The sequence below is a fragment of the Salmo salar genome, chromosome 23, assembly GCF_965601325.2.
Source record: "Salmo salar chromosome 23, fSalSal1, whole genome shotgun sequence".
Lineage (NCBI taxonomy): Eukaryota > Metazoa > Chordata > Actinopteri > Salmoniformes > Salmonidae > Salmo > Salmo salar.
In genome coordinates, this window is record NC_138313.1 from 48,686,694 (window position 1) to 48,714,181 (window position 27,488).

At 45.5% G+C, this 27,488-nt stretch overlaps 1 protein-coding gene across 1 annotated transcript; it reads left to right on the forward strand.

Annotated features, from left to right (window-relative positions):
- Positions 1–3,427: 3,427 nt before the first annotated feature.
- Positions 3,428–15,707, forward strand: LOC123729858 (tripartite motif-containing protein 16). Its single transcript, XM_082968290.1, has 6 exons — positions 3,428–4,145; positions 5,470–5,565; positions 9,424–9,657; positions 12,531–12,690; positions 12,816–12,875; positions 13,107–15,707. Exons 1-6 carry the CDS (start codon positions 3,552–3,554, stop codon positions 13,619–13,621), a joined length of 1,659 nt encoding a protein of 552 aa, XP_082824416.1. The 5' UTR covers positions 3,428–3,551; the 3' UTR covers positions 13,622–15,707.
- Positions 15,708–27,488: the final 11,781 nt, after the last annotated feature.

Below are 27,488 nucleotides of genomic sequence, written 5' to 3' on the forward strand. Positions count from 1 at the left end.
TTCATATCCCACATAGGAATATGCACTCCCAGCACTTACAGAGACGAGTGGTAGCACTATGCATCACTTTCCCAACCCTATTGCAGGTATAACTTAGTGTTTACATTGGGAGGGAGAAATGTAGCACATACCCCTGACAGACATGGTGAATTAGTCAGTCCTAGCAAGCAAAACTCCCGAATGCACTCTGTGACACTGAGACAGAATAGCATATTGTAGCCTAAGTCAGGTGCATGTATTATAGACACAGAGATAGTTAGGCAGGGAATAGGAGGACAGTGTGTACGAGAGACAACCCAATAAACATTGGGGCGAGGTGCAGCAACTATTACCTACATTGGATAAAGCAGGACATTAAACCAACAGTAGGGGGGAGCGACGGGAAGGTACATTTCCAAACACACCGGGTGACAGGAAGGTCAGGAATACTACTATCACACTCACCAGACACAGTGTTCCTAACCAACAGATATGTTATTTATATAGTTTTAGAATACTTTTAGAAATAGTTAGTTGATTACGGGGCCACCTGGCTGTTTGCGAACAGGGCCCTTGGTTGGAATGTGGCGCGTGTGAGTTCTGGGGCAGGACGTTCCAGTGGTATCCACCTGGTGGTAATGTGGTATAACAGATAAATGTAATAAACATTTTCAGTATTTCATTTTCTCTTTCTCATTTATTTTTCCTTTTTTGTTTCTTGTCCTTGGGTTTACAGTTCTTTATCAGAGTTTCCATTTCCTCACACACAGAGACATCCAATGTTCCCACTGCAGGCCATTTGGTGTTTAATTTTCTTGTGTGTTTTTCCCATTTCATAGAGATTTTATTATCTCCTCTTTACTTAGGGGGTGTCTAGTCCCTAATATCTCTACTGGTGTTGTATTCATTTTATCGATTGTCTACAGCTTAGCTATAATTGATTAAATCCTCCTTGCTATCTTCTTTTCCTTTTGATTTAATTCTTTGTGATGTCTATCCTTCTTATGTTTATTTATTTACTCACTATATCCTATCTTCTGGTTAATGATTGTTTTGGTCCTATTTTACTCTATCCTCAGCACTAGTTCCTATTTCACGGCTGGGTAGCCTGAGGCTGTTTTTCTCTACACAGCTTGTGCTTTATCCGTATGTTTTATCTTCTCACTTCACTCACCGTATATACTATATGTGTTTTGTTTAATACTTTTTATTATGTTCTGTGTATTTCACAGTGGTTACTTTAACACACTATTATGTCAATGTTTTATCTTTCCATAGCTTCTTTTGTCTGTTATCTATTGATTTTGTTCCCTCTTCCTTGTCAGTATAACCTCTCTGTCAACAATAACATATCTCTGACCTTACTGTTGACAAATGGAACCGGTCTCTAGTTGGGGGAAAGTGCTTGTCAGTATAACCTCTCTGTCTACAATAACATAACTCTGATCTTACTGTTGACAAATGGAACATTCCACTCTAACATGTAGCTGGGAATACGTTATAAACTTCAGAATGTCAGTGTGTATGCTGAACCTACTTCCTCAGTAAATGGAACTATGTATGTATGGAAGGGAAAGCCTGCTATTATCTGTCTATACTATGTATGTATGGAGGGGGAAGCCTGCTATTATCTGCCTGCTATTATCTGTCTATACTATGTATGTATGGAGGGGGAAGCCTGCTATTATCTGTCTATACTATGTATGTATGGAGGGGGAAGCCTGCTATTACTGTCTACACTATGTATGTATGGATCTGTCTATACTATGTATGTATGGAGGGGGAAGCCTGCTATTATCTGTCTATACTATGTATGTATGGAGGGGGAAGCCTGCTATTATCTGTCTATACTATGTATGTATGGAGGGGGAAGCCTGCTATTATCTGTCTATACTATGTATGTATGGAGGGGGAAGCCTGCTATTATCTGTCTACACTATGTATGTATGGAGGGGGAAGCCTGCTATTATCTGTCTATACTATGTATGTATGGAGGGGGAAGCCTGCTATTAGCTGTCTACACTATGTATGTGATGTACAACAAGCAGTGCAGCAGTAATGAATGAGGAGGAAAGTGTTTCCATAGGTTTGTGTTGTTATTATTATTAGCGGCTTGGGTCTTTTTTAATATCAAGGAATATTTCACTTCCTCTGTTCATAGGAGTAACAACATGAATTTGTCCATGAGGCAGAAGTAATGTGGTGCGACTCGAGTTTCGCCATCAGCTGGAAGACTGTGTCCCTTTTTGGTCAGTGTCAGTGGAGGAAAGAGAGAGTGGAGGGATGTTGAGAGACGGACCCTCAGTCTGCTGCTCTCTCCCTCTGCTGAGACTGACCCTCAGTCTGCTGCTCTCTCCCTCTGCTGAGACTGACCCTCAGTCTGCTGCTCTCTCCCTCTGCTGAGACTGACCCTCAGTCTGCTGCTCTCTCCCTCTGCTGAGACTGACCCTCAGTCTGCTGCTCTCACCCTCTGCTGAGACTGACCCTCAGTCTGCTGCTCTCTCCCTCCTCTGAGACTGACCCTCAGTCTGCTGCTCTCTCCCTCTGCTGAGACTGACCCTCAGTCTGCTGCTCTCTCCCTCTGCTGAGACTGACCCTCAGTCTGCTGCTCTCTCCCTCTGCTGAGACTGACCCTCAGTCTGCTGCTCTCTCCCTCTGCTGAGACTGACCCTCAGTCTGCTGCTCTCCCTCTGCTGAGACGGACCCTCAGTCTGCTGCTCTCTCCCTCTGCTGAGACTGACCCTCAGTCTGCTGCTCTCTCTCTCTGCTGAGACGGACCATCAGTCTGCAGCTCTCTGCCTCTGCTGAGACTGACCCTCAGTCTGCTACTCTCTCCCTCTGCTGAGACGGACCCCTAAGTCTGCTGCTCTAGAGACTGAGAGGTATAGAGACATACTGTCAAGGTGACAGGTATCCTAGTGGTTTAGAGACTGAGAGGTATAGAGACTTGTCACTCTAAGACAGTTTAATTTCATCTGGTTTCAGAAATAATGTATAGGATATGTTCATAACCCCGTCCACCTATAAGATGTGGGGGGATCTGTATGACTAAGAAGAGATACAAAGAACTCTGATTGTAAAACATCTTCTCTTTTTAGTCCTAGATATGTCTATGGTTACTGCTGAATGTAGTACCTCTAACCCTGATCCTAGGCCAAACAGTAATAACCACATTGTAATGTTAGAACACATAAGTGTATTATAAGGCATTATAAAGGTCATTAAAATAATTATAATATGTACTTCATAGAAACTGTTAACCTTTATATATTCTAACAACTCACATTTTGTTAGATGTATTCCATATTAAGGGTCCTAAACTAGGAACTAAAATATTTGTCTCCCTCTAGATGTTGTATGCAGATCTCTCTCTCTCCCTCCCAGCACCCCTCCTTCCCTTGTTCCCTCCCTCTAACCCCTCCTTCCCTCTAACCCCTCCCTCCCTCCCTCTAACCCCAGCCATCTGGCAGAACAAGGAAATCCCTCCCCCTCCCACAGACTCTCTTCTGTGGAAACTAAACTGATCTGAGTCTCTGTGTCGTCTGTCTGTGTGAGAGTGAACAACCGTCCAAATGGCTCAGCAGGGAGTTCTGCTGGACCAGGACCAGTTCCGTTGTTCTGTCTGTCTGGATGTACTGAAGGAACCGGTCACCATCCCCTGTGGACACAGTTACTGTAGAAGCTGTATTGAGGGCTGCTGGGATCAGGATGTTATGAAAGGGGTCTACAGCTGTCCTCAGTGCACAGAGACCTTCACTCCAAGGCCTAATCTGAGGAAAAACAACATGTTGGCTGAGGTGGTGGAGAAACTGAAGACAGGACTCCAGGCTGCTCCCCCTCCTGCTCTGTGCTGTGCTGGACCTGGAGATGTGGCGTGTGATGTCTGCACTGGGACCAGAAAGCGGAAAGCCCTCATGTCCTGTCTGCCGTGTCTGGCCTCTTACTGTGAGACTCACCTCCTATCTCACTATGAATCTCCTGCTTTGAAGAAGCACAAGCTGGTCAAAGCCACCGCACAACTACAGGAGAAGATCTGCTCTCATCATGACAAACTGCTGGAGGTTTACTGTCGTACCGATCAGCAGTGTATCTGTTATCAGTGTGTGATGGATGAACATAAAGGCCATGATACAGTGTCAGCTGCAGCAGAGAGGACTGAGAAACAGGTAAGACCAGAACAACTTGTTGGTGACTGTCTGATAAACAAAGAGTTAAACATACAATACGAACTGAGGCTGTTTGAATATGAGACCATTCAAATGAAATGGACCCATAAATATGAACACAACCTTGAGTATATAGATATGTTAACCCAGATTCTTCAAATGTATCACCATTTTCTAAAGTCTGTTAGGTTCTGAACACACAGAGTGAAAACTCAAACCAAGTTTATTCACCCACTGGGTCATACAGCTGCAAAGACAATGTTTGATGACACAAGAACATATATTTATAACCTCATACTAGGCGGGGTCAACTGTTACACATGTAGACAGCCAATACATCTCTGTTGCTAGGCAGGAACTGAATTGGTTCCTCTCACTGGTGAAGTCATGGCCCTGCCTGATGCTAAAAGCTTTGTGGGTTTGGAAGTGTATTGTGTGAGATAAGACTGTAGTAGGAGGGTCGTTGGGGTGGGCCTCTCTGGCCCCCCTCCGAGAGGTTTCTTCTCACTTCATCTGTTGACTTGAACTCGAGCCGAATTCCTGTCTCCTCCCTAGTTCTGCAGCTGTCCTGCCTTATCAGAGACTAACTAGACTGTTGAATTCCTGTCTCCTCCCTAGTTCTGCAGCTGGCCTGCCTTATCAGAGACTAACTAGACTGTTGAATTCCTAGCTCCACCCTAGTTCTGCAGCTGGCCTGCCTTATCAGAGACAAACTAGACTGTTGAATTCCTGGCTCCTCCCTAGTTCTGCAGCTGGCCTGCCTTATCAGAGACTAACTAGACTGTAGAATTCCTGTCTCCTCTCTAGTTCTGCAGCTGGCCTGCCTTATCAGAGACTGAAACTAGTTGCCCTTTGCCTCCCTCTTTAGGAACATTGATATTCAACAATAACATATTTGAACAGAATATTTCAGCACTTCCCCTTGTCTCTCTCAGTAACTTTCCAACACCAAGTTCCTATCCACCCTTCATTGACCCTAACATATACATTCCTTATACATGTAAAGTCATCAATACGATATAGTATGGTAACATGAATAAGTATATTTCTAGCTAGAATCCAACAAGTCAAACATCATTATCATTACTTATCAAACATCATTATCATTCGTTTTCAAACACCATTATCATTCATTATCAAACCCCCAATCAACTCCCTGTTAAAACTATAATCATTCACATGACTACATAATGATATATTTTCAGACAGACACTTCCTCAATATTTTGATCCTTATCTTCTATGGGTCCTATGTCACATTACTATACTATTGATCTACTGGACTAATAAAGTTTGATAGCTCATTGAAGAGTGATTCTCCACAGAGGCAGCTGGGGATGAGTCAGCAGAAGGTCCAGCAGAGTTTCCAGGAGAGAGAGAAGGAGCTGAAGGAGCTCCAAAAGGTTGTGGAGTCTCTCAAGGTGAGTATTGCTGACCAGAGGAGACACATCATTTCACTTCTGTCCTCCAGTCAGAGAGAGGGAGAGACAGGCTCCTCTCCAATCCCACTGACCCCACCGTTGAGAACAGGCTGTCTTGAGCCCTTTAAGAGAATAGACAGCTTAATGTAACTGACGGGATATGAACCCAGGTCTACTGCAGGAGAAACCAACATATTGACCATTACATCAAGAGGACATTCCCTATTGGGCCGACAGTGGTTTAGAAGTCGCAGGCGGGGCTACCTCATCACATTACCATGAGTAACCATGGCTGACTCATGTCCCCTATACATTAACATGGAGCTCTCTCTCTCTCTCTCAATACAATTCAAAGGGCTTTATTGGCATGGGAAACATATGTTTACATATGAACAGAAATGAACAGGGAACATTACACTCACAAAAGTTTCAAAGAAATAGAGACATTTCAAATGTTATAATTCAATTGGAAAACAGAGTTTTTTTGTGGTTTCACGGTGGGTGGAGGTGGAGCAATTGAAGTTGAAGGCTCTTGATGTTTGTGATGCCCGCCGCTTGGTGTGAAGCAGACCAGGTGGTGAGCGTGGTGAAACAGAGGAGTCACTGTCAGCGTTTGAGTCTTTACCTGACAAAGTCATGTTGGGATATATCAGTTATCCTGTTAGAGTCTTTGTGTTGAATCCACTGAGCTGTTTCAGGTGCAACGTTTATGGTCATGTTGCAGCAGTTTGTAGGAGGGAGATTCCACGATGTGGGAAGTGTGCAGGAGGTCATGGGATAGAGGACTGTGTAATTTCGGTGGATAAAGTTGTGTGTGTCAACTGTAGGGGTGTCCATGTTGCTGGGGATCAGAGGTGTCCAGTGAGAGAGAGGCAGGTTAAGGTGGCTAGAGTCAGAGTAGTGCAGAAGGTGGCGTATGCTGAGGCAGTGAAGAAAGTAGAGGAGGATGGGTCAAGGGTGTGGGATCCTGAGAGGATCCCTGTGAGTAGTATCCCTGTGAGTAGTAGATCTGTGCCAGCACAGAGGAATTGGCCAACGAGTGATATATGCTTCAGTAAGGTTGGCTTCTTAGAGTTCAAAGCAATGGTTATCAACTGTACCTCAGAAATGGAACGTAAATCACAGACAATAGATCTTGTGGTGGCAGCTGCAGAGAAGTATTTGGTCATGTGAGATTTGACTTCAGAAGAGTTCCAGGGTGTGTTGAGTGGTGGTGTCCCGTCCTCCCAGGTCGTTGGCATGGTGCAGGAGCAGATAGGGTCAAAGTAGTGGAATGGGGTAGTGGGTTTTTAATGAGTGTAGGGTTAGTTAGCATGGTGCAGGAGCAGATAGGGTCAAAGTAGTGGAATGGGGTAGTGGGTTTTTAATGAGTGTAGGGTTAGTTGGCATGGTGCAGGAGCAGATAGGGTCAAAGTAGTGGAATGGGGTAGTGGGTTTTTAATGAGTGTAGGGTTAGTTGGCATGGTGCAGGAGCAGATAGGGTCAAAGTAGTGGAATGGGGTAGTGGGTTTTTAATGAGTGTAGGGTTAGGACAAATGTAAGATCAGAGACATTTTGATAGATGTGTGGCAGAAGAGATGGGACTCTGAGCACAAGGGACGGCATTTATATGTCCTCTAAAGGTCGGTGGACCAAGATTCAAAGGTCAGATTAGGAAGGAAGAGGTGGTGTTTACTCGATTGTGCTTAGGACATTGTACATTGAACTGGTCCTTACATCTGGTTGGCAGCATGTGAATGGTTTGTGTCTGGAGGGTATTGTCAATGAAACGGTGGAGCATGTATTGTTATATTGTTGTAAGGATGTTGAAGAGAGGGAAAGATTGAAGTGTAGGGTCATTGAGGTTGGATGGGGTTGGGGGGGTGGAAGGGATTTGGGGGATGGGGGAGGGTCTATTAGAAGTTAGTAGGACTCTTTTTTATTTTCTCAGAAGTACTGAGTTAGGTAGGAGGATTTAGAAATGGTGTAAACCGTGATTGAACACACTCCAGCACAGTAGGTGGCGCCATGCACCTTTAACGTTGATTTGCGGACCGCCATTATATCATAGAAGAAGAAGGTGTTGTGGTTCCTGAGGAGGGCTACTATTCTTTTTGCATATTTTCCAAATGTATTTTGTAGTTGTTAAGGGTTTATTTATTAGTTTCCACTGTTTATCGGTTAGAGTTGAGGGGGGAGTAGGGTAGTTTGTTTGGGAGGTGTGATGTCCTCAACCGAGTGGAGAAGAAACGCTGTCTCTTCAGGTGCGTTCTGGAGAATGGTGTGGAGGAATTATTGATCATGGTCGGTGAACAGGTGGGAGAGGAACATATACACTCTGTATCCAGAATGAACAAGGCGGTGGTTGTGGTAATGTAAAAGGTGAGTCTTGTTGCCCGGCTAGTTACCAGTATGATTTATGTGAGGGGTGTGTTGGTGCTGATTTCAACAAGAGTAGTGGTGTCTAATCTGCCTCCGTTTATTACGGACGAACAGATCCGTAAAGAGTTGGTTCGTTTTGGTCCATTTCCAAGTGGTTTTCTGAACTAAATTCAAGGTTAAACAGGGGAGGGGTGGTACACAGGGTTTGTTAGCACAGATAGTGTGGACATTTTTTACAAATATTTTCTGATGAAACTATCCGCCAAGGAGCCCAGTGATATAATATTAGCATATGTCCCAGCTGTTTGCTGTGGTTTTGAAGTAATTCTCTTCCAGCCCACGTTAACCTTGTAGATTTACCTCAGGTAACTTATTGTTAACTAGGTTACAGCTACTTGGTGAGGAAGCTCACTGTTCACCTGGTTACACGTTGTAGTGACCTACAGTGTTAGTGAGTAGAACAGATGGTTGGTGCAAAGACATCAAACGTTAAACATGTTTAAACAGATTTTATTTCAGAAAAAGGTTTAAAACCTAAACAAAACGTATGTCCCTGTCCTCTTTTTCAAGATGTGTCCGATTTAAACAGATTTGTTGTTTCTAAATGGCTGCTGGGTAATATGATAATCGTTGAAATCTGTTGGTTCGTAGACATCAAATAGAGAGATTGCTGCGCAGGTTCACTGAGTTGTAAACCAAATGGATAGGTGGAGCTCATTGATTTGTAGCTCTGACTCAGTTGCTACCTCAGATTATGATCCTATCAAGTGTGGTGAATGAGGTATGTAGTACCCACAGAAGACCACAGGGAGGAGCAAGAGAGATATAAACCCATACAGTTTTTCTCTTTAAATACCCTGAACCTAACAATCAATCAAATGTATTTATGAAGCCCTTTTTACATCAGCAGATGTCACAAAGTGCTGTACAGAATCTCTAACCCTACGTATAACCTATTTTAGCCTGAACCCTAATTCTAGGGTAGGGTAGCCTACAACTATTTTAGTAATAATATTATGTTAGTAAATACCGTTTTAGTACTAAATAACATTTGTTATTTTTTTAAATAAAACCTATGTAAGCATTTGCTTTTTATTAGTTATTTTATTATATTTATTATTGCAAGGCAGAACACTTGATAAACAAGACTCATTTGTTTTATATGTTAAATGTGGTTTGAACTGGGTGACATAGTAACTATGTGAAAGTCCAGCAATTGGCGTGGGACAGGTGGGGCAGGTTTGAGACTGATCTCTCTAATTAAATACACTTTATTTCTCAGCTGCCTCACCAATGTCTTTACGTGAATTAATAACTTTTAATTGGTAAATATTTCCAATAGATGGCAGCATAAGACCACGTAGCATCAGTAATAGGCTACAAGGAGCAATATGATTGACATAAAATAGCATGCAACCAAAGACAATGTCCCATGATTTTCTAAAATGGTAACTACCTACTGTCTCTGTCTCTCTGTCTCTCTCTCTCTCTCAACAGCGCTCTGCACAGGCAGCAGTGGAGGACAGTGATCAGATCTTTACTGAGCTGATCCGCTCCATTGAGAGAAGGAGCTCTGAGGTGAAGGAGCTGATCAGAGCCCAAGAGAAGACTCAAGTGAGTCAAGCTGAAGGACTCCTGGAGCAACTGAAGCAGGAGATAGCTGAGCTGAGGAAGAGAAGCACTGAGCTGGAGCAGCTCTCACACACAGAGGATCACATCCATTTCCTCCAGGTAACTAAACTGTCTTGTTACATGTGATATGAAATTAACTTAATGTGAAACTATTCATCTCAATCATTATGTTGTCCTGTCTGTCTCTCTGTCCCTGTCCCTCTCTCTCTTTGTCCCTCTCTCTCTCTGTTCCTCTTTGTCCCTCTGTCCCTCTCTCTCTCTGTCCCTCTCTCTCTCTGTCCCTCTCTCTCTCTGTCCCTCTCTCTGTCTGTGTCCCTCTCTCTGTCTGTGTCCCTCTCTCTGTCTGTGTCCCTCTCTCTGTCTGTGTCCCTCTCTCTGTCTGTGTCCCTCTCTCTGTCTGTGTCCCTCTCTCTGTCTGTGTCCCTCTCTCTGTCTGTGTCCCTCGCTCTGTCTGTGTCCCTCGCTCTGTCTCTGTCCCTCTTTGTCCCTCTTTGTCCGTCTCTCTCTCTGTCCCTCTCTCTCTGTCCCCCTCTCTCTCTGTCCCCCTCTCTCTCTCTCTGTGTCCCCCTCTCTCTCTCTCTGTGTCCCCCTCGCTCTCTCTCTGTGTCCCCCTCGCTCTCTCTCTGTCCCTCTTTGTCCCTCTCTCTTTGTCCCTCTCTCTGTGTCCCTCTCTCTGTGTCCCCCCTCTCTCTGTGTCCCCCCTCTCTCTGTGTCCCCCCTCTCTCTGTGTCCCCCCTCTCTCTGTGTCCCCCCCTCTCTCTGTGTCCCCCCCCTCTCTCTGTCCCCCTCTCTCTCTCTGTCCCCCTCTCTCTCTCTGTCCCTCTCCCTCTCTGTCCCTCTCTCTCTTTGTCCCTATTTGTCCCTCTCTGTGTCTCTCTTTGTCCCTCTCTCTGTGTCCCTCTCTCTGTGTCCCTCTCTCTGTGTCCCTCTCTCTGTGTGTCTCTCTCTCTCTCTCTGTCCCTCTCTCTTTGTCCCGCTCTGTCTCTGTCCCTCTATATCTCTGTCCCTCTCTGTCTGTCCCTCTCTCTCTCTTTGTCCTTTTTTGTCCCTATCTCTCTTTGTCCCTCTTTGTCCCTCTCTCTCTTTGTCCCTCTCTCTCTTTGTCCCTCTTTGTCCCTCTCATTCTTTGTCTCTCTTTGTCCCTCTTTGTCCCTCTCTCTCTTTGTCCATCTTTGTCCCTCTCTTTGTTTGTCCGTCTTTGTCCCTCTCTCTGTCCCTCTCTCTCTGTGTACCTGTCTCTGTCACCTCTCTTTGTGTCCTTGTCTCTGTGTCCCCCTGTCTCTCTGTGTCCCCCTCTCTCTCTGTGCCCCCCTCTCTCTCTGTCCCTCTCTCTGTCCCCATCTCTCTCCCTCTCTCTGTCCCCATCTCTCTCCCTCTCTCTGTCCCCATCTCTCTCCCTCTCTCTGTCCCCATCTCTCTCCCTCTCTCTGTCCCCATCTCTCTCCCTCTCTCTGTCCCCATCTCTCCCTCTCTGTCCCTCTCCCTCTTTGTCCCTCTTTGTCCCTCCCTCTTTGTCCCTCTCTGTCCCTCTCCCTCTCTGTCCCTCTCTCTTTGTCCCTCTCTCTCTTTGTCCCTCTCTCATTGTCTCTCTTTGTCCCTCTCTCTCTTTGTCCCTCTCTCTCTTTGTCCCTCTCTCTCTTTGTCCCTCCTTGTCCCTCTCTCTCTGTCCCCCTCTGTGTCCCTTTCTCTCTGTGTCCCTCTCTGTCTCTCTCTCTGTCCCTTTCTCTCTCTCTGTGTCCCCCTCTCTCTCTGTGTCCCTCTCTGTCCCCCTCTCTCTCTGTGTCCCTCTCTGTCCCCCTCTCTCTCTCTCTGTGTCCCCCTCTCTCTCGCTGTCCCTCTCGCTGTCCCTCTCTCTCTTTGTCCCTCTCTCTCTTTGTCCCTCTTTGTCCCTCTCTCTCTTTGTCCCTCTTTGTCCCTCTCTCTCTTTGTCCGTCTGTGTCCCTCTCTCTCTGTGTCCGTCTGTGTCCCTCTCTCTCTGTCACGTCTCTTTGTGTCCCTCTCTTTCTGTGTCCCTCTCTCTCTCTGTGTCCCTCTCTCATTGTCTCTCTTTGTCCCTCTCTCTCTGTCCCTCTCTCTCTGTGTCCCTCTGCTCTGTGTCCCCCTCTGTCTCTGTGTCCCCCTCTGTCTCTGTGTCCCCCTCTGTCTCTGTGTCCCCCTCTGTCTCTGTGTCCCCCTCTGTCTCTGTGTCCCCCTCTGTCTCCGTGTCCCCCTCTCTCTCCGTGTCCCCCTCTCTCTCTGTGTCCCCCTCTCTCTCTGTGTCCCCCTCTCTCTCTGTGTCCCCCTCTCTCTCTGTGTCCCCCTCTGTCTCTGTGTCCCCCTCTGTCTCTGTGTCCCCCTCTGTCTCTGTGTCCCCCTCTGTCTCTGTGTCCCCCTCTGTCTCTGTGTCCCCCTCTGTCTCTGTGTCCCCCTCTGTCTCTGTGTCCCCCTCTGTCTCTGTGTCCCCCTCTGTCTCTGTGTCCCCCTCTGTCTCTGTGTCCCCCTCTGTCTCTGTGTCCCCCTCTGTCTCTGTGTCCCCCTCTGTCTCTGTGTCCCCCTCTGTCTCTGTGTCCCCCTCTGTCTCCGTGTCCCCCTCTCTCTCTGTGTCCCCCTCTCTCTCTGTGTCCCCCTCTCTCTCTGTGTCCCCCTCTCTCTCTGTGTCCCCCTCTCTCTCTGTGTCCCCCTCTCTCTCTGTGTCCCCCTCTCTCTCTGTGTCCCCCTCTGTCTCTGTGTCCCCCTCTGTCTCTGTGTCCCTCTCTCTCTCTGTGTCCCTCTCTCTCTCTGTGTCCCTCTGTCTCTGTGTGTCCCTCTGTCTCTGTGTCCCTCTGTCTCTGTGTCCCCCTCTGTCTCCGTGTCCCCCCTCTCTCTGTTTCCCTCTCTCTCTCTCTGTGTCTCTCCCTCTCTGTCCCTCTGTGTCCCTCTGTCTCTCTCTCTGTCCCCCTCTCTCTCTCTCTGTCCGTCCCTCTCTCTCTCTCTCTCTCTCTTTCTCTCTCCAGAGTTATCAGTCTCTCTCCAGTATCAGTGTATCTTCAGTCTTACCCAGCATCGTTGTCCGTCCTCTTCAGTACTTTGGATATGTGAGTAAGACTGTGGCTGAACTGAGAGAGAAACTAGAAGACTTCCTTAAAGGAGAATGGACCAAGATCTCCACTACAGGTGTGTTGAAAACAATAAGAACATCAACTTTAGACCATTGAAAGTTCCCTACTAGTCATATACATGTGGAATATGGTATGATGATAACATTCCCTCTCTCTGTCAATGTGTTTGTGTGTCTGTAGTGAATATAGTGGATGTTGTACTGCCTCCAGAGCCCAAGACCAGAGAACAGTTGTTACCATGTGAGTCTCTTTATTGTGAAGTAACTAACAGTCTCTTTTTACTGACACTCCTAACAATCCCTCTAGAAATATATAGCAATAGTAGATCTAATCAAAGACTGGGTATCTATCTGACTCCTCATATTTCTCTGATTTGATCTCTGCTGTGCTCTAATCAAAGACAGGGTAGATACAGTATCTGACTTAACTTATTGTTCTGACTCCCCTCATTGGTCTCTGCTCTTCTCCCAGATTCCTGTCAGCTCACACTGGACCCAAACACAGCACACACACGCCTCTCTCTGTCTAAAGGGAACAGAAAGGTGACCAATAAATGCCAAGTCCAACCATATCCTGACCATCCAGACAGATTCATCAACTACTGTCAGGTTCTGTGTAGAGAGGGTCTGTCTGGATGCTGTTACTGGGAGGTGGAGTGGACTAGGGACAGGGTTGAAACAGCAGTCTCATATAAAGACATCAGCAGAACAGGGACAGATAGTGGATTTGGAAACAATAACATGTCCTGGAGTTTACAGTGCTGTAGTGATGGTTATTGTTTCATACACAATAATGTTAAGACTAAAGTATCAGGCCCTCAGTCCTCCAGAGTAGGAGTGTACCTGGATCACAAGGCAGGTAGTCTGTCCTTCTACAGTGTCTCTGACACAATGACCCTCCTCCACAGAGTCCAGACCACATTCACTCAGCCCCTCTATCCTGGGTTTTATCTCTGTTATAGTACTGCTGAGCTGGTTAAACTGTAGTAGGGTCCACATAGATACTAGTCATGCTGGTGTAGTCTATAGCTGAGCTGGTTAAACTGTAGTAGGGTCCACATAGATACTAGTCATGCTGGTGTAGTCTATAGCTGAGCTGGTTAAACTGTAGTAGGGTCCACATAGATACTAGTCATGCTGGTGTAGTCTATAGCTGAGCTGGTTAAACTGTAGTAGGGTCCACATAGACACTAGTCATGCTGGTGTAGTCTATAGCTGAGCTGGTTAAACTGTAGTAGGGTCCACATAGATACTAGTCATGCTGGTGTAGTCTATAGCTGAGCTGGTTAAACTGTAGTAGGGTCCACATAGATACTAGTCATGCTGGTCTAGTCTATAGCTGAGCTGGTTATACTGTAGTAGGGTCCACATAGATACTAGTCATGCTGGTGTAGTCTATAGCTGAGCTGGTTAAACTGTAGTAGGGTCCACATAGATACTAGTCATGCTGGTGTAGTCTATAGCTGAGCTGGTTAAACTGTAGTAGGGTCCACATAGATACTAGTCATGCTGGTGTAGTCTATAGCTGAGCTGGTTAAACTGTAGTAGGGTCCACATAGATACTAGTCATGCTGCTGGTGTAGTCTATAGCTGAGCTGGTTAAACTGTAGTAGGGTCCACATAGATACTAGTCATGCTGGTGTAGTCTATAGCTGAGCTGGTTAAACTGTAGTAGGGTCCACATAGATACTAGTCATGCTGGTGTAGTCTATAGCTGAGCTGGTTAAACTGTAGTAGGGTCCACATAGATACTAGTCATGCTGGTGTAGTCTATAGCTGAGCTGGTTAAACTGTAGTAGGGTCCACATAGATACTAGTCATGCTGGTGTAGTCTATAGCTGAGCTGGTTAAACTGTAGTAGGGTCCACATAGATACTAGTCATGCTGGTGTAGTCTATAGCTGAGCTGGTTAAACTGTAGTAGGGTCCACATAGATACTAGTCATGCTGGTGTAGTCTATAGCTGAGCTGGTTAAACTGTAGTAGGGTCCACATAGATACTAGTCATGCTGGTGTAGTCTATAGCTGAGCTGGTTAAACTGTAGTAGGGTCCACATAGATACTAGTCATGCTGGTGTAGTCTATAGCTGAGCTGGTTAAACTGTAGTAGGGTCCACATAGATACTAGTCATGCTGGTGTAGTCTATAGCTGAGCTGGTTAAACTGTAGTAGGGTCCACATAGATACTAGTCATGCTGGTGGTGATGGTCCCCAGATGTGATGATTCATTCTACTCTGTTTTATCCACAATGATTTAACTGATTTGATCTTCAGATGTTATGAATAAACATTCAATGTATTCATATTTTTGTCATTGTAATGTTTTAATCTTGTACATTTCCATGAATCATGATGTATGGTGTTGATGTATATTGGTTGTCATTCAGAACCATTGATATGTTTTCTCAATTGGTCAAGTTTTCCGTAGTGGCGTTGAACAGATAGTAACTAAACTATATGGACTGGTTTCCTGGACATGGAACAGATAGTAACTAAACTATATGGACTGGTTTCCTGGACATGGAACAGATAGTAACTAAACTATATGGACTGGTTTCCTGGACATGGAACAGATAGTAACTAAACTATATGGACTGGTTTCCTGGACATGGAACAGATAGTAACTAAACTATATGGACTGGTTTCCTGGACATGGAACAGATAGTAACTAAACTATATGGACTGGTTTCCTGGACATGGATCAGATAGTAACTAAACTATATGGACTGGTTTCCTGGACATGGAACAGATTAAGTGTGAAAAAAGTATGTTCAATGTAGATGTCCAGGAAACCAGCCCTAAATGTGTCATCTTTCATCCTCCCATACTGCTCAGTCCAGCAACATTAAACCTGTCCAGCAGGTGGTGCTATTGACCAAACAATAAAACCAGCAGATATCTTGACTTGCCACTCAGTATATCAGTAATGTTCAGAATAGTACTTTAATATCATTGGAGATTGATGGTCTTTTTAATCCACTATCCAGAGTCAGGAACAGATGAAGTTAGGTCTGCTACTGTTCAGTGATTAAATATGATTTATGGTGATGGGAAATAAAAAATACAACACTAAACTTCATCTAGTAATAGTTTTCCTTTGTTATTTATTCCAAGGTGTGTCTTTAACTTGTACATGGATTGTGTGGAGGTGAGCTAGTGGTGTGGCTGAATATTCCAGTTGTGTTTAGGCATCTTCATGTCTGACATCCCCCAGTTCTGTTCAGACCCATTGAACTGGGTCACATTCTAAATGGTGACTTGTATTGATAGTCCATACTGGACCGAACTGTGGTTAACCAGACTGGAGGGGTTCTGATCACATATTCCCTCATCTCCACAACTTTACTTACCTCTCTCTCTCTCTCTCTCTCTCTCTCTCTCTCTCTCTCTCTCTCTCTCTCTCTCTCTCTCTCTCTCTCTCTCTCCTCTCTCTCTCTCTCTCTCTCTCTCTCTCTCTCTCTCTCTCTCTCTCTCTCTCTCTCTCTCTCTCTCTCTCTCTCTCTCTCTCTCTCTCCTCTCTCTCTCTCTCTCTCTCTCTCTCTCTCTCTCTCTCTCTCTCTCTCTCTCTCTCTCTCTCTCTCTCTCTCCCTCTCTCTCTCTCTCTCTCTCTCTCTCTCTCTCTCTCTCTCTCTCTCTCTCTCTCTCTCTCTCTCTCTCTCTCTCTCTCTCTCTCTCTCTATATATATATATATATATATATATATATATATATATATATATATAGCAGACAACCTCAATATGGTTTCATTCCTGTAGTAATCAGAACATTGGTGTGCCCCAATTATCTCCTTTCTAAGTGTGAACTTGTCCACTTCCCTTCATGGATTTAAAGGAAATGACTGGTATATGTAAACTCCCTCTACTCCATGTCAACACCAATCCAATGCTTTTACATTTGTGAGGAGTAGAGAAGGAAAGCTACACTTCAGGAGATAGGAGAGATTATTGGGACGTCCCCATGGAGAGATGATAGAGGGATGTGAAAGAGGAGAGAGGTAATGGTTGTACTCCCCCATGGAGAGATGATAGAGGGATGTGAAAGAGGAGAGAGGTAATGGTTGTACTCCCCATGGAGAGATGATAGAGGGATGTGAAAGAGGAGAGAGGTAATGGTTGGACTGGACTTATTTATTCTCTCATTAGGGTTGGACTTGAATACTTTGAGCATTTCCTTTAGTCTTCCAGGTGGGTGGGGTTTGTTTGTACTTTTAGGACTTTTCTATTGGTTCCATTACAACAAACTCAATCAACCACTGCTCATTAAGTATTCAACATTATTTTAAATAGTATTTGAACACAGGTATGTTTCCACATGCAATAAGCCTGTAACGTCTTGTACGATCTCAGGTAAAGGTGTTTCAAATGGAAGGGCAAGTCTCACCACTGAGAGGAAAACATCACTGGTCCACCTCTGCATCAGGTCAGCTATGTTGATCAGTACTGTCCCAGGGATGCTGGGAGCAGAGATGAACTCCCCTGACCTGGTACCACCTATGGAGTTGTCATTTTAATATCAGTTTAACCCCATTACTGCTATAACACACATCAACCATGTTAATAGAATGAAATGGATCCAGGTTCCATTTATTCTACAATAGATTTAATCACAGGTCACTTGGTAAGTTTGTTAATATCATCATCATCATCATCAAATGTATTTCTAAAGCCCGTTTTACATCAGCCGATGTCACAAAGTGCTGTACAGAAACAGTCTATGTTATGGAAAGAGCAGGTATCCTTAATGGTTTGTACACTCAGTATATGTTGTGTCTACAAGCTCATTCCCACAGAAAACTGCAGAGGGAAGCAGTACCACCCAGTCAACCATCAGACTCCATTGTGAGACGCCTCACAGAGGATATTCAACCATCATTGCAAATCCAAGATGTCAATATCAACAAGGTGCTGATCAGTAAAGAGAAGAGAGACTAACATTCTAGAATGCTCCCTTTTTTCTGCACGGTTCTCACAGTGAAAACAACAGGATTACAAGAGTGTTCTACGCTTTCTTCATTTGATCCATTTCAAAGTTGACAATTATTTTATGGGATGAGAATTAAGTGGAGTGACTAATCTTAGCTGGTCTGAGAAAACTGATGAGTCTTCTCTCCTTTATGTATACATTGGGCCATTTAAAAAGACACCAATCTGTAGAATCTCTTCTCACAGTCAGTGCAGTGATGAGGCTTCTCTCAAGTGTGTATCCGTTGGTGTGTTTTTACATTGCCCAATCGAGAGAAACTATTGCCACATTAACATTTACATTTTACATTTTAGTCATTTAGCAGACGCTCTCATCCAGAGCGACTTACAGTAGTGAATGCATACATTTCATACAATTTCATACATTTTTTTGCAGGCCCCCTGTGGGAAGATTAAGAGAAGAAGTAAGGCTTCTCTCCTCTGTGTGTTCTCTGATGACCCTTTTAGCTCAGCTGTTGATAAATAACAAAATCTACAGTCAGATCAGTGATAAGGCGTGTCCCCAGTCCGGCCCTTGGTGTCTCTTGAACTGGGCCAGTCGAGAGAAACTCTTTCCACAGTCAGAGCAGGAGTAAGGCTTCTCTCCCGTGTGTGTCCTCTGATGAACTTTTAGGTCAGTTGATGTTGTGAAGCATTTTACACAATCAGAGCAGGAGTAAGGCTTCTCTCCATTCTGATTACCTTAGTGTCTTTTTTGGGGGGAATATTTGTCAAATTATTTGTCAAAACATTTTGTCACCTGGTGATTTAGGATGGGTCTTGGTTTGTTCTAACATGTTACTGTGTCACCTGGATCTGATTACTGTGGGGTTAACGGGATCTGATTACTGTGGGGTCACCATGATCTGATTACTGTGGGGTCACCGTGATCTGATTACTGTGGGGTCACCGTGATCTGATTACTGTGGGGTCACCGTGATCTGATTACTGTGGGGTCACCATGATCTGATTACTGTGGGGTCACCATGATCTGATTACTGTGGGGTCACCATGATCTGATTACTGTGGGGTCACCATGATCTGATTACTGTGGGGTCACCATGATCTGATTACTGTGGTGTCACCATGATCTGATTACTGTGGGGTCACCATGATCTGATTACTGTGGGGTCACCATGATCTGATTACTGTGGGGTCACCATGATCTGATTACTGTGGGGTCACCATGATCTGATTACTGTGGGGTCACCATGATCTGATTACTGTGGGGTCACCATGATCTGATTACTGTGGGGTCACCATGATCTGATTACTGTGGGGTCACCATGATCTGATTACTGTGGTGTGTGTCTGTCTGTCCGTCCGTCTGTGTCCTAACTGTTGGACCCAGGAACACAAGCATTTCACTACACCCACAATAACATCTGCTAAATATGTGTATGTGACCAATAACATTTGATTCTGTCTGTCAGTGTGTCTGTCTGTCCGTCCGTTTGGTTAATTAGCTGATGTTCTTATCAGGACTCACTAATTCAAATATGGATTTAATCTGTACAGCAGAAGTATTGTGGAAGATCCACATTATAGCTCGATTTAACTAAAGGCAATGTTCCAGAGTTCTTGGAGACTGCGTTCACGGTAAATGTTGCATATGTCGAATATTACCTTTACATTTTAATGTGGATCTTCCATGATACTTCTGCGATATGGATTGAATCCAGCCCTTGGTTTGGGTCCATGTAACGATCGTCGTCGGGTGATGAGGAAGCGGACCAAAGCGCAGCTGGGAGCGAACACATGTTTATTCTTCACACTGAAATAAACACGTACACAAAACCAAGAAAATGCCGATACGTTAACTGCTCAAAACACAAAGAGGCAACACCCCACAAACAGCGTGGGGGAAAAAGGAACTTAAATGTGATCCCAATCAGAGACAACTAGCGACAGCTGTCTCTGATTGGGAATCGACAGAACCCAACATAGAAATAAACCACATAGAGCTAACACCAGGCTATAACGCAAACATAGAAAACAAACCAAGGAAAAATACCCAACATGACACACCCTGACCCAAAATACCCGAGTTCACCTGGTCAGAGTGTGACAGTCCAGACAACATGGTCACATGTAATGGTTTTGACATCATATACACAACATATATATTGAATACTCAGATACTGCTCAACAGAGACAATAAGAGCACAACCCTTATATACGGTGACTGTATATTGATATTGTAGTTTGTCCCTTTAGGGCACCTGTAACGCCCCCCCCTGCTTATGTACATTGGAATCCTTGGAATGTTTTGTCCTGTGATGAAACAATGGCCACGTTAGTTTCTACTCCCGTCTCCTTAGTTACTGTCCTTCTATTAGTTGTAGAAGTAATACAGCGTGTTCTACAACACTGACCTGTTGTGGTTCCACTATGTGGATCAATGATCAATAACCAGTATTCATTATGTATGTTATCATGTATCATACATGTCATCTACATGTTTCTACTTTAAACACATTTTATTACTGTCGGGTCTCTACATCCTTATATAGCAGACAGACCCGTTTAACATCTATAGTTTTACCAAACGGTTAAGTGATTCATCATTAAACTCAGTTGGATTAAGTGATGGTCAGGTGTATTTAAATAAAGAAGAAGAGAATCATATGAAAGTGTTGTGAACATTGCATTGTGAAAGGCTATGACTTTATATGGAAGGTATTTCTAGATGATACTGATTAGGTTTGGTGAAAAAGTTACTGTCATTTTGTGTGTTGTACATTAGTCAATTGAAATGTGCTTAAAGTAATAAAAACATAAAAATATATATTTGATGATCTGTGTTGAGTTTTGCACTAAGAGTTGTGAAATGTTACCACACCTGGTAAAATAGTACCAAAGTGATAACACAACTGTAGGAGCGTTACAGTGGGGAACAGGTTGTCTGGAGTCCAGTAACAGTGGACATGTACCCCCTCCTCTCTCTCTGTGAGGTAACAGTGGACATGTACCCCCTCCTTTCTCTCTGTGAGGTAACAGTGGACATGTACCCCCTCCTCTCTCTCTGTGAGGTAACAGTGGACATGTACCCCCTCCTCTCTCTCTGTGAGGTAACAATGGACATGTACCCCCTCCTCTCTCTCTGTGAGGTAACAGTGGACATGTACCCCCTCCTTTCTCTCTGTGAGGTAACAGTGGACATGTACCCCCTCCTCTCTCTCTGTGAGGTAACAGTGGACATGTATCCCCTCCTCTCTCTCTGTGAGGTAACAGTGGACATGTACCCCCTCCTCTCTCTCTCTGTGAGGTAACAGTGGACATGTACCCCCTCCTCTCTCTCTGTGAGGTAACAGTGGACATGTACCCCCTCCTCTCTCTCTGTGAGGTAACAGTGGACATGTACCCCCTCCTCTCTCTCTGTGAGTTAACAGTGGACATGTACCCCCTCCTCTCTCTCTGTGAGTTAACAGTGGACATGTACCCCCTCCTCTCTCTCTGTGAGGTAACAGTGGACATGTACCCCCTCCTCTCTCTCTGTGAGGTAACAGTGGACATGTACCCCCTTTAATACCTCCTTTATGGATGAGTCCTCACCCCTGAACCTCTCCAGACCTTTTGAAATGGTTAATAATACCTCCTTTATGGATGAGTCCTCACCCCTGAACACCTCCAGACCTTTTGAAATGGTTAATAATACCTCATTTATGGATGATTCCTCACCCCTGAACACCTCCGGACCTTTTCCTAATCCTGATCCCTCAGCATGGTTACACTTTTGATTAAATTCAATAAATTTTATTTCAATAAAATGATTCAACTTAATATTTGTGACATTCTTTAAACTTTTGATGTGAGCATTCACATTTATTATAATGTCCTGTATGTATTAATGTACTGTGTGTCTGTACTACAACCCACCAGAGAGGTAGAGACAGCAGGATGACTATAGGGTTACCACCACACAGTCCTGTATATATTAATGTACTGTGTGTCTGTACTACAACCCACCAGAGACGTAGAGACAGCAGGATGACTATAGGGTTACCACCACACAGTCCTGTATATATTTATGTACTGTGTGTCTATACTACAACCCACCAGAGAGGTAGAGACAGCAGGATGACTACAGTGTTACCACCACACAGTCCTGTATATATTAATGTACTGTGTGTCTGTACTACAACCCACCAGAGAGGTAGAGACAGCAGGATGACTACAGGGTTACCACCACACAGTCCTGTATATATTAATGTACTGTGTGTCTGTACTACAACCCACCAGAGACGTAGAGGCAGCAGGATCACTACAGGGTTACCACCACACAGTCCTGTATATATTAATGTACTGTGTGTCTGTACTACAACCCACCAGAGACGTAGAGGCAGCAGGATCACTACAGGGTTACCAGAGCTCTAGAACAAGCAACCAGGACTTGTGAAGGCACTCTGGACCTGCTTGCCGATCGCTACTATGTGAGAAGCATTGCGTGTCACGACTCTAGCAAGACAAGTGCAATTGAAGCAGCTGCGTACTCTGGTATCATGGCCGTACACATGGACAAGAAAGCCACGGCTGTAAACAAGAAGAAACGGATCCTGCTCAACAAACGTTACGGAGGTAACCAGACCGAAGAAGAAGTGCAAGCATGCTCACTGGAGAAGCTGTATATTGACAACACGGATGACATGTCAGCCATGGCAAACATTGGATTCAAGCACCATTATGAGAAGAACCCCCATCACCCTGAGCACTTTCATCAGGATGAGATCGACAATATGAACCTGGTGGAAGCAATCGTCGATGGCTTGGCCTGTATATTCGAAAGAAACACGGCACACACAAATGTGAAAACCTGGCTGGACATGTACAATGTCGAGAGGTTTAAGGGTCAGAATAAGGACCTTGCCGTGAACATCATAGAGGCTCTCGGGATGTATATCACGGCCGCAGATTATACAACCCTGCAGACCTTCAGGGGCTCCATATTCTCTATCATTGGAAAATCTATCCCATGGTCCCGTGTGACAATGACGGAATGCTGCAATCACAAAAGGGAGCCCGATAACCCTTTAACCAGGCGTGATTTTGCACCATGTTTTGTAACTAACAACTAACCTCACAGATGATTTGTTTACTTGTTCTGTGTAACCTTTGAATCTTTATTGAACCAGATATGCTGTTCACCTATGTTATTTGTGGCATGTATATGCATTTAAGTTAGTTTATACAATGCTTTGTAAAATGAATAAAGAAATCGCGACTCAATGTAGACCTGTGACATGTCTTTATTCCTTTCTGTGTTGGTAGTCCCATTGAGTACATATCATTTCCTACTGCTAGTGGGGAATAGCCGTAGTCACAGCCCCTGACACACTAACAGAGTAAAAGGACACTTCCAAGTCCTGAGGCAACACACAACGTCCCTCAGACATTCACAAGTCTATCTGAACCAGAGGTTATTGCCATTAGGCTTGGTCGGCTGTGTAGCTCGAGGTCGGAAGGGCTAGCTAAAATTAAATATCCAAAATGGTTATAAAGGGTAAGGATGCGAACTAGATCTTACACTCAACATCACCTGGTCTGATGATATTGAAATGGAACCCCTTAATGGATATTGTCAACAAGCACAGTCTTGTACTGTAACTGCAACAACAACAGTTACTCAGATCAAGTCCAGGAGGAAACAGCACCTTGTATGCTGTTCAGGGACGAGCAAGACTGCACTCCGTTTCACCCCTTTGGATCGCCACGTGTTCAAATTTCCTAAATTGGACTTTGGTATGCCAGAGATGGGTAAGGTTGAACTGGAGCGAGCCTTGGTGGACCAATTGTCTCTGCACAGTACAAACACTGCAAACGAGACAGGGGTGGATCACCCTAATCCACAGGAGCTAACCAATGATACCTTCACCGACTACCAGAACCATCGGTTAGCGGCCGTTAGCTGGTTTGCTAACATGATACCGGTCGACATGATCTACACACAGAAGCACCACTCTGTCTTTATGCCGGCTGTGAATGTCATGGACCGATACATAACCACCTGTGTAGACCTCGGAGAGGACCTGTATCAGCTGCTGACAAACATCTCTAACATCCGAGCTGCATGCCTATCGCTCTCGATTAAGATGCATAGTGTGAACACAATATGTAATCTAAAGGGAATTGTCAAGCACAGGGACTGGGTAAAGAAGGCATGTGTTACAGAATCTTCCAGAGACACAGACAACCCAAGATTCAACGTGTACATCTTGTCAGATGTACAAGGGATAGAAGAGGCCGAGAAGCGGATAATTACCAAGTTGAAAGGATCCGTTTTCCCCGCACACAGTGAAAACATGATCAGTATACTGTGCAAGTATCTAATCCTGGAACATGTCCGAGAACACACGTCCCGTACCCTGTCACCTATCCATGTGCTGAATGAAAGTGTCACACTGGTAGCTGCCAAGCTGTTCTCTAAATGTGCATTGGACATTAGGTTGTTACGCTTCAAGAGTTGGAAGTGCATCGCTGTATGCTGCCTGCTCGGAATGATCACGGTGTGCATTATGGATCCCAAGGAGGTACTCCGGCTGGAAAGCAGTTTGATGTCGCTGTTGGAAAAGCTTAAGCCTGGCAAGTTCACACAAAAGGATCTGTGTGACCTTAGTGAGATGTTGACTCAGGGCTGTGTGGTATGCAGCAGTTCCTTTGTCAACCCTGATGTGTGCAAGACTCTACGTAAGATATCATCTGCGTCTTGCGCCAAGTGTAGGAAGACCACTCTCGTAAAGGGAAATTATGATGACCATTGGACTAGGCAAACAAAGGGAAAGGGGGTATCTAATAGTAAAGTGGCACGGTTCATCATTGACAACTCTGTTCATCATTGACAACATGACAGTTACCACATACAAGCAAGGCACCTTCGACAAAATACCAGCCAAGTTCACTGTCCTCAATGACAACAAGACAAGGGTCCTGACTAACGATCCATCTAAACGTTCATCCCAGTGGAACGTTGACATTAACAGGGCTCCTGGCAGCCGAGCGGAAATGTAGGAAAACTCGCCTCCCTGCGGACCTGGCATCCTTTCACTCCCTCCTCTCTACATTTTCCTCTTCTGTCTCTGCTGCTAAAGCCACTTTCTACCACTCTAAATTCCAAGCATCTGCCTCTAACCCTAGGAAGCTCTTTGCTACCTTCTCCTCCCTCCTGAATCCTCCTCCCCCCTCCCCCCCCCCTCCTCCCTCTCTGCGGATGACTTCGTCAACCATTTTGAAAATAAGTTTGACGACATCTGATCCTCGTTTGCTAAGTCAAACGACACCGCTGGTCCTGCTCACACTGCCCTACCCTGTGCTCTGACCTCTTTCTCCCCTCTCTCTCCAGATGAAATCTCGCGTCTTGTGATGGCCGGCCGCCCAACAACCTGCCCACTTGACCCTATCCCCTCCTCTCTTCTCCAGACCATTTCCGGAGACCTTCTCCCCTACCTCACCTCGCTCATCAACTCATCCTTGACCGCTGGCTACGTCCCTTCCATCTTCAAGAGAGCGAGAGTTGCACTCCTTCTGAAAAAACCTACACTCGATCCCTCCGATGTCAACAACTACAGACCAGTATCCCTTCTTTCTTTTCTCTCCAAAACTCTTGAACGTGCCGTCCTTGGCCAGCTCTCTTGCTATCTCTCTCAGAATGACCTTCTTGATCCTAATCAGTCAGGTTTCAAGACTGGGCATTCAACTGAGACTGCTCTTCTCTGTGTCACGGAGGCTCTCCGCACTGCTAGAGCTAACTCTCTCTCCTCTGCTCTCATCCTTCTAGACCTATCTGCTGCCTTTGATACTGTGAACCATCAGATCCTCCTCTCCACCCTCTCCGAGCTGGGCATCTCCGGCGCGGCCCACGCTTGGATTGCGTCCTACCTGACAGGTCGCTCCTACCAGGTGGCGTGGCGAGAATCTGTCTCCGCACCACGTGCTCTCACCACTGGTGTCCCCCAGGGCTCTGTTCTAGGCCCTCTCCTATTCTCGCTATACACCAAGTCTCTTGGCTCTGTCATATCCTCACATGGTCTCTCCTATCATTGCTATGCAGACGACACACAATTAATCTTCTCCTTTCCCCCTTCTGACAACCAGGTGGCGAATCGCATCTCTGCATGTCTGGCAGACATATCAGTGTGGATGACGGATCACCACCTCAAGCTGAACCTCGGCAAGACGGAGCTGCTCTTCCTCCCGGGGAAGGACTGCCCGTTCCATGATCTCGCCATCACGGTTGACAACTCCCTTGTGTCCTCCTCCCAGAGTGCTAAGAGCCTCGGCGTGACCCTGGACAACACCCTGTCGTTCTCCACTAACATCAAGGCGGTGACCCGATCCTGTAGGTTCATGCTCTACAACATTCGCAGAGTACGACCCTGCCTCACACAGGAAGCGGCGCAGGTCCTAATCCAGGCACTTGTCATCTCCCGCCTGGATTACTGCAACTCGCTGTTGGCTGGGCTCCCTGCCTGTGCCACTAAACCCCTACAACTCATCCAGAATGCCGCAGCCCGTCTGGTGTTCAACCTTCCCAAGTTCTCTCACGTCACCCCGCTCCTCCGCTCTCTCCACTGGCTTCCAGTTGAAGCTCGCATCCGCTACAAGACCATGGTGCTTGCCTACGGAGCTGTGAGGGGAACGGCACCTCCGTACCTTCAGGCTCTGATCAGGCCCTTCACCCAAAGAAGGGCACTGCGTTCATCCACCTCTGGCCTGCTCGCATCACTACCTCTGAGGAAGCACAGTTCCCGCTCAGCCCAGTCAAAACTGTTCGCTGCTCTGGCACCCCAATGGTGGAACAAGCTCCCTCACGACGCCAGGACAGCGGAGTCAATCACCACCTTCCGTAGACACCTGAAACCCCACCTCTTTAAGGAATACCTGGGATAGGATAAAGTAATCCTTCTACCCCCCCCCCCCCTAAACGATTTAGATGCACTATTGTAAAGTGGTTGTTCCACTGGATATTATAAGGTGAATGCACCAATTTGTAAGTCACTCTGGATAAGAGCGTCTGCTAAATGTCTTAAATGTAAATGTAAATTAACGGTGGCTCCTGTATCAAGATAGCTGGCACAGACACAGTTCCTTTCAATCGAACCCTATCTGTGTATGATGACGACAACAGGCAGGCTCTCATCAATGTCTTAGCCTTCATGATGTCAAACAGTCTCTGGGCATCGGACAGCGCAAAAGGAGCTTTAGACATTCTAGTTGCTTCTGCCCGAGGGAAGTTTCAATTCACATGCGGCCTCTGCTCAACAATAGGTCTTGCCAGGGTTATCATGGGACCCAGTGGAATATCATCCTTTTCTTTTCCCCAGTGTGCAGACAGTTACGTCTGCATACCTTCTCATCACCTCAGCACTGACAAGGACTATGATGCTCTCAGAAATGTCCTAGCTCTTTTGCGATCTGCCTGCCTTGACGACATTGGGATTCTCCACAGAGTCACTCAGGAGATGGCAATGGCAAGCCCGCGAGCCTTCCAAGACCTCGACTGTACATCTTTCCCTCATAGACACATATATGGTGGGGGCATTTTCATCCCATATGCTGTGATGAAATACGATCAATACCCCAGAGCTGGAAGAGAGAGAGAGAGCCACATTATGCTAAGTGGTAAATGGGTTGCTAAGCACCCCTAGGTTGAATACACACGAGCGGTTGAGTAACAGTCCACAGATGAATAACCAAGATATTGTGCCATGAAGGGACTCGTGTTAGATAATACAGACACGGCTGAATGAGCAGGCCCAGCCATAATCACTTTCTGAATGAGCAGGGCAGAGTTGATAACACGAAGTTCCACACCCAGCGAAAAGGGGGATTGTTGGGATATATTTAATTAAACTAGGTGTGGTTCATAGCTTATGAATACATTCATGTTATTAAACATA

Excerpts from the sequence above, each read along its gene's own strand:
- LOC123729858 (XM_082968290.1), top strand. The coding sequence starts at position 3,552 with ATGGCTCAGCAGGGAGTTCTGCTGGACCAGGACCAGTTCCGTTGTTCT. Across the intron at positions 4,146-5,469 it reads CAGAGAGGACTGAGAAACAG|AGGCAGCTGGGGATGAGTCA; the intron begins GTAAGACCAGAA and ends GATTCTCCACAG. Across the intron at positions 12,876-13,106 it reads CAGAGAACAGTTGTTACCAT|ATTCCTGTCAGCTCACACTG; the intron begins GTGAGTCTCTTT and ends CTCTTCTCCCAG.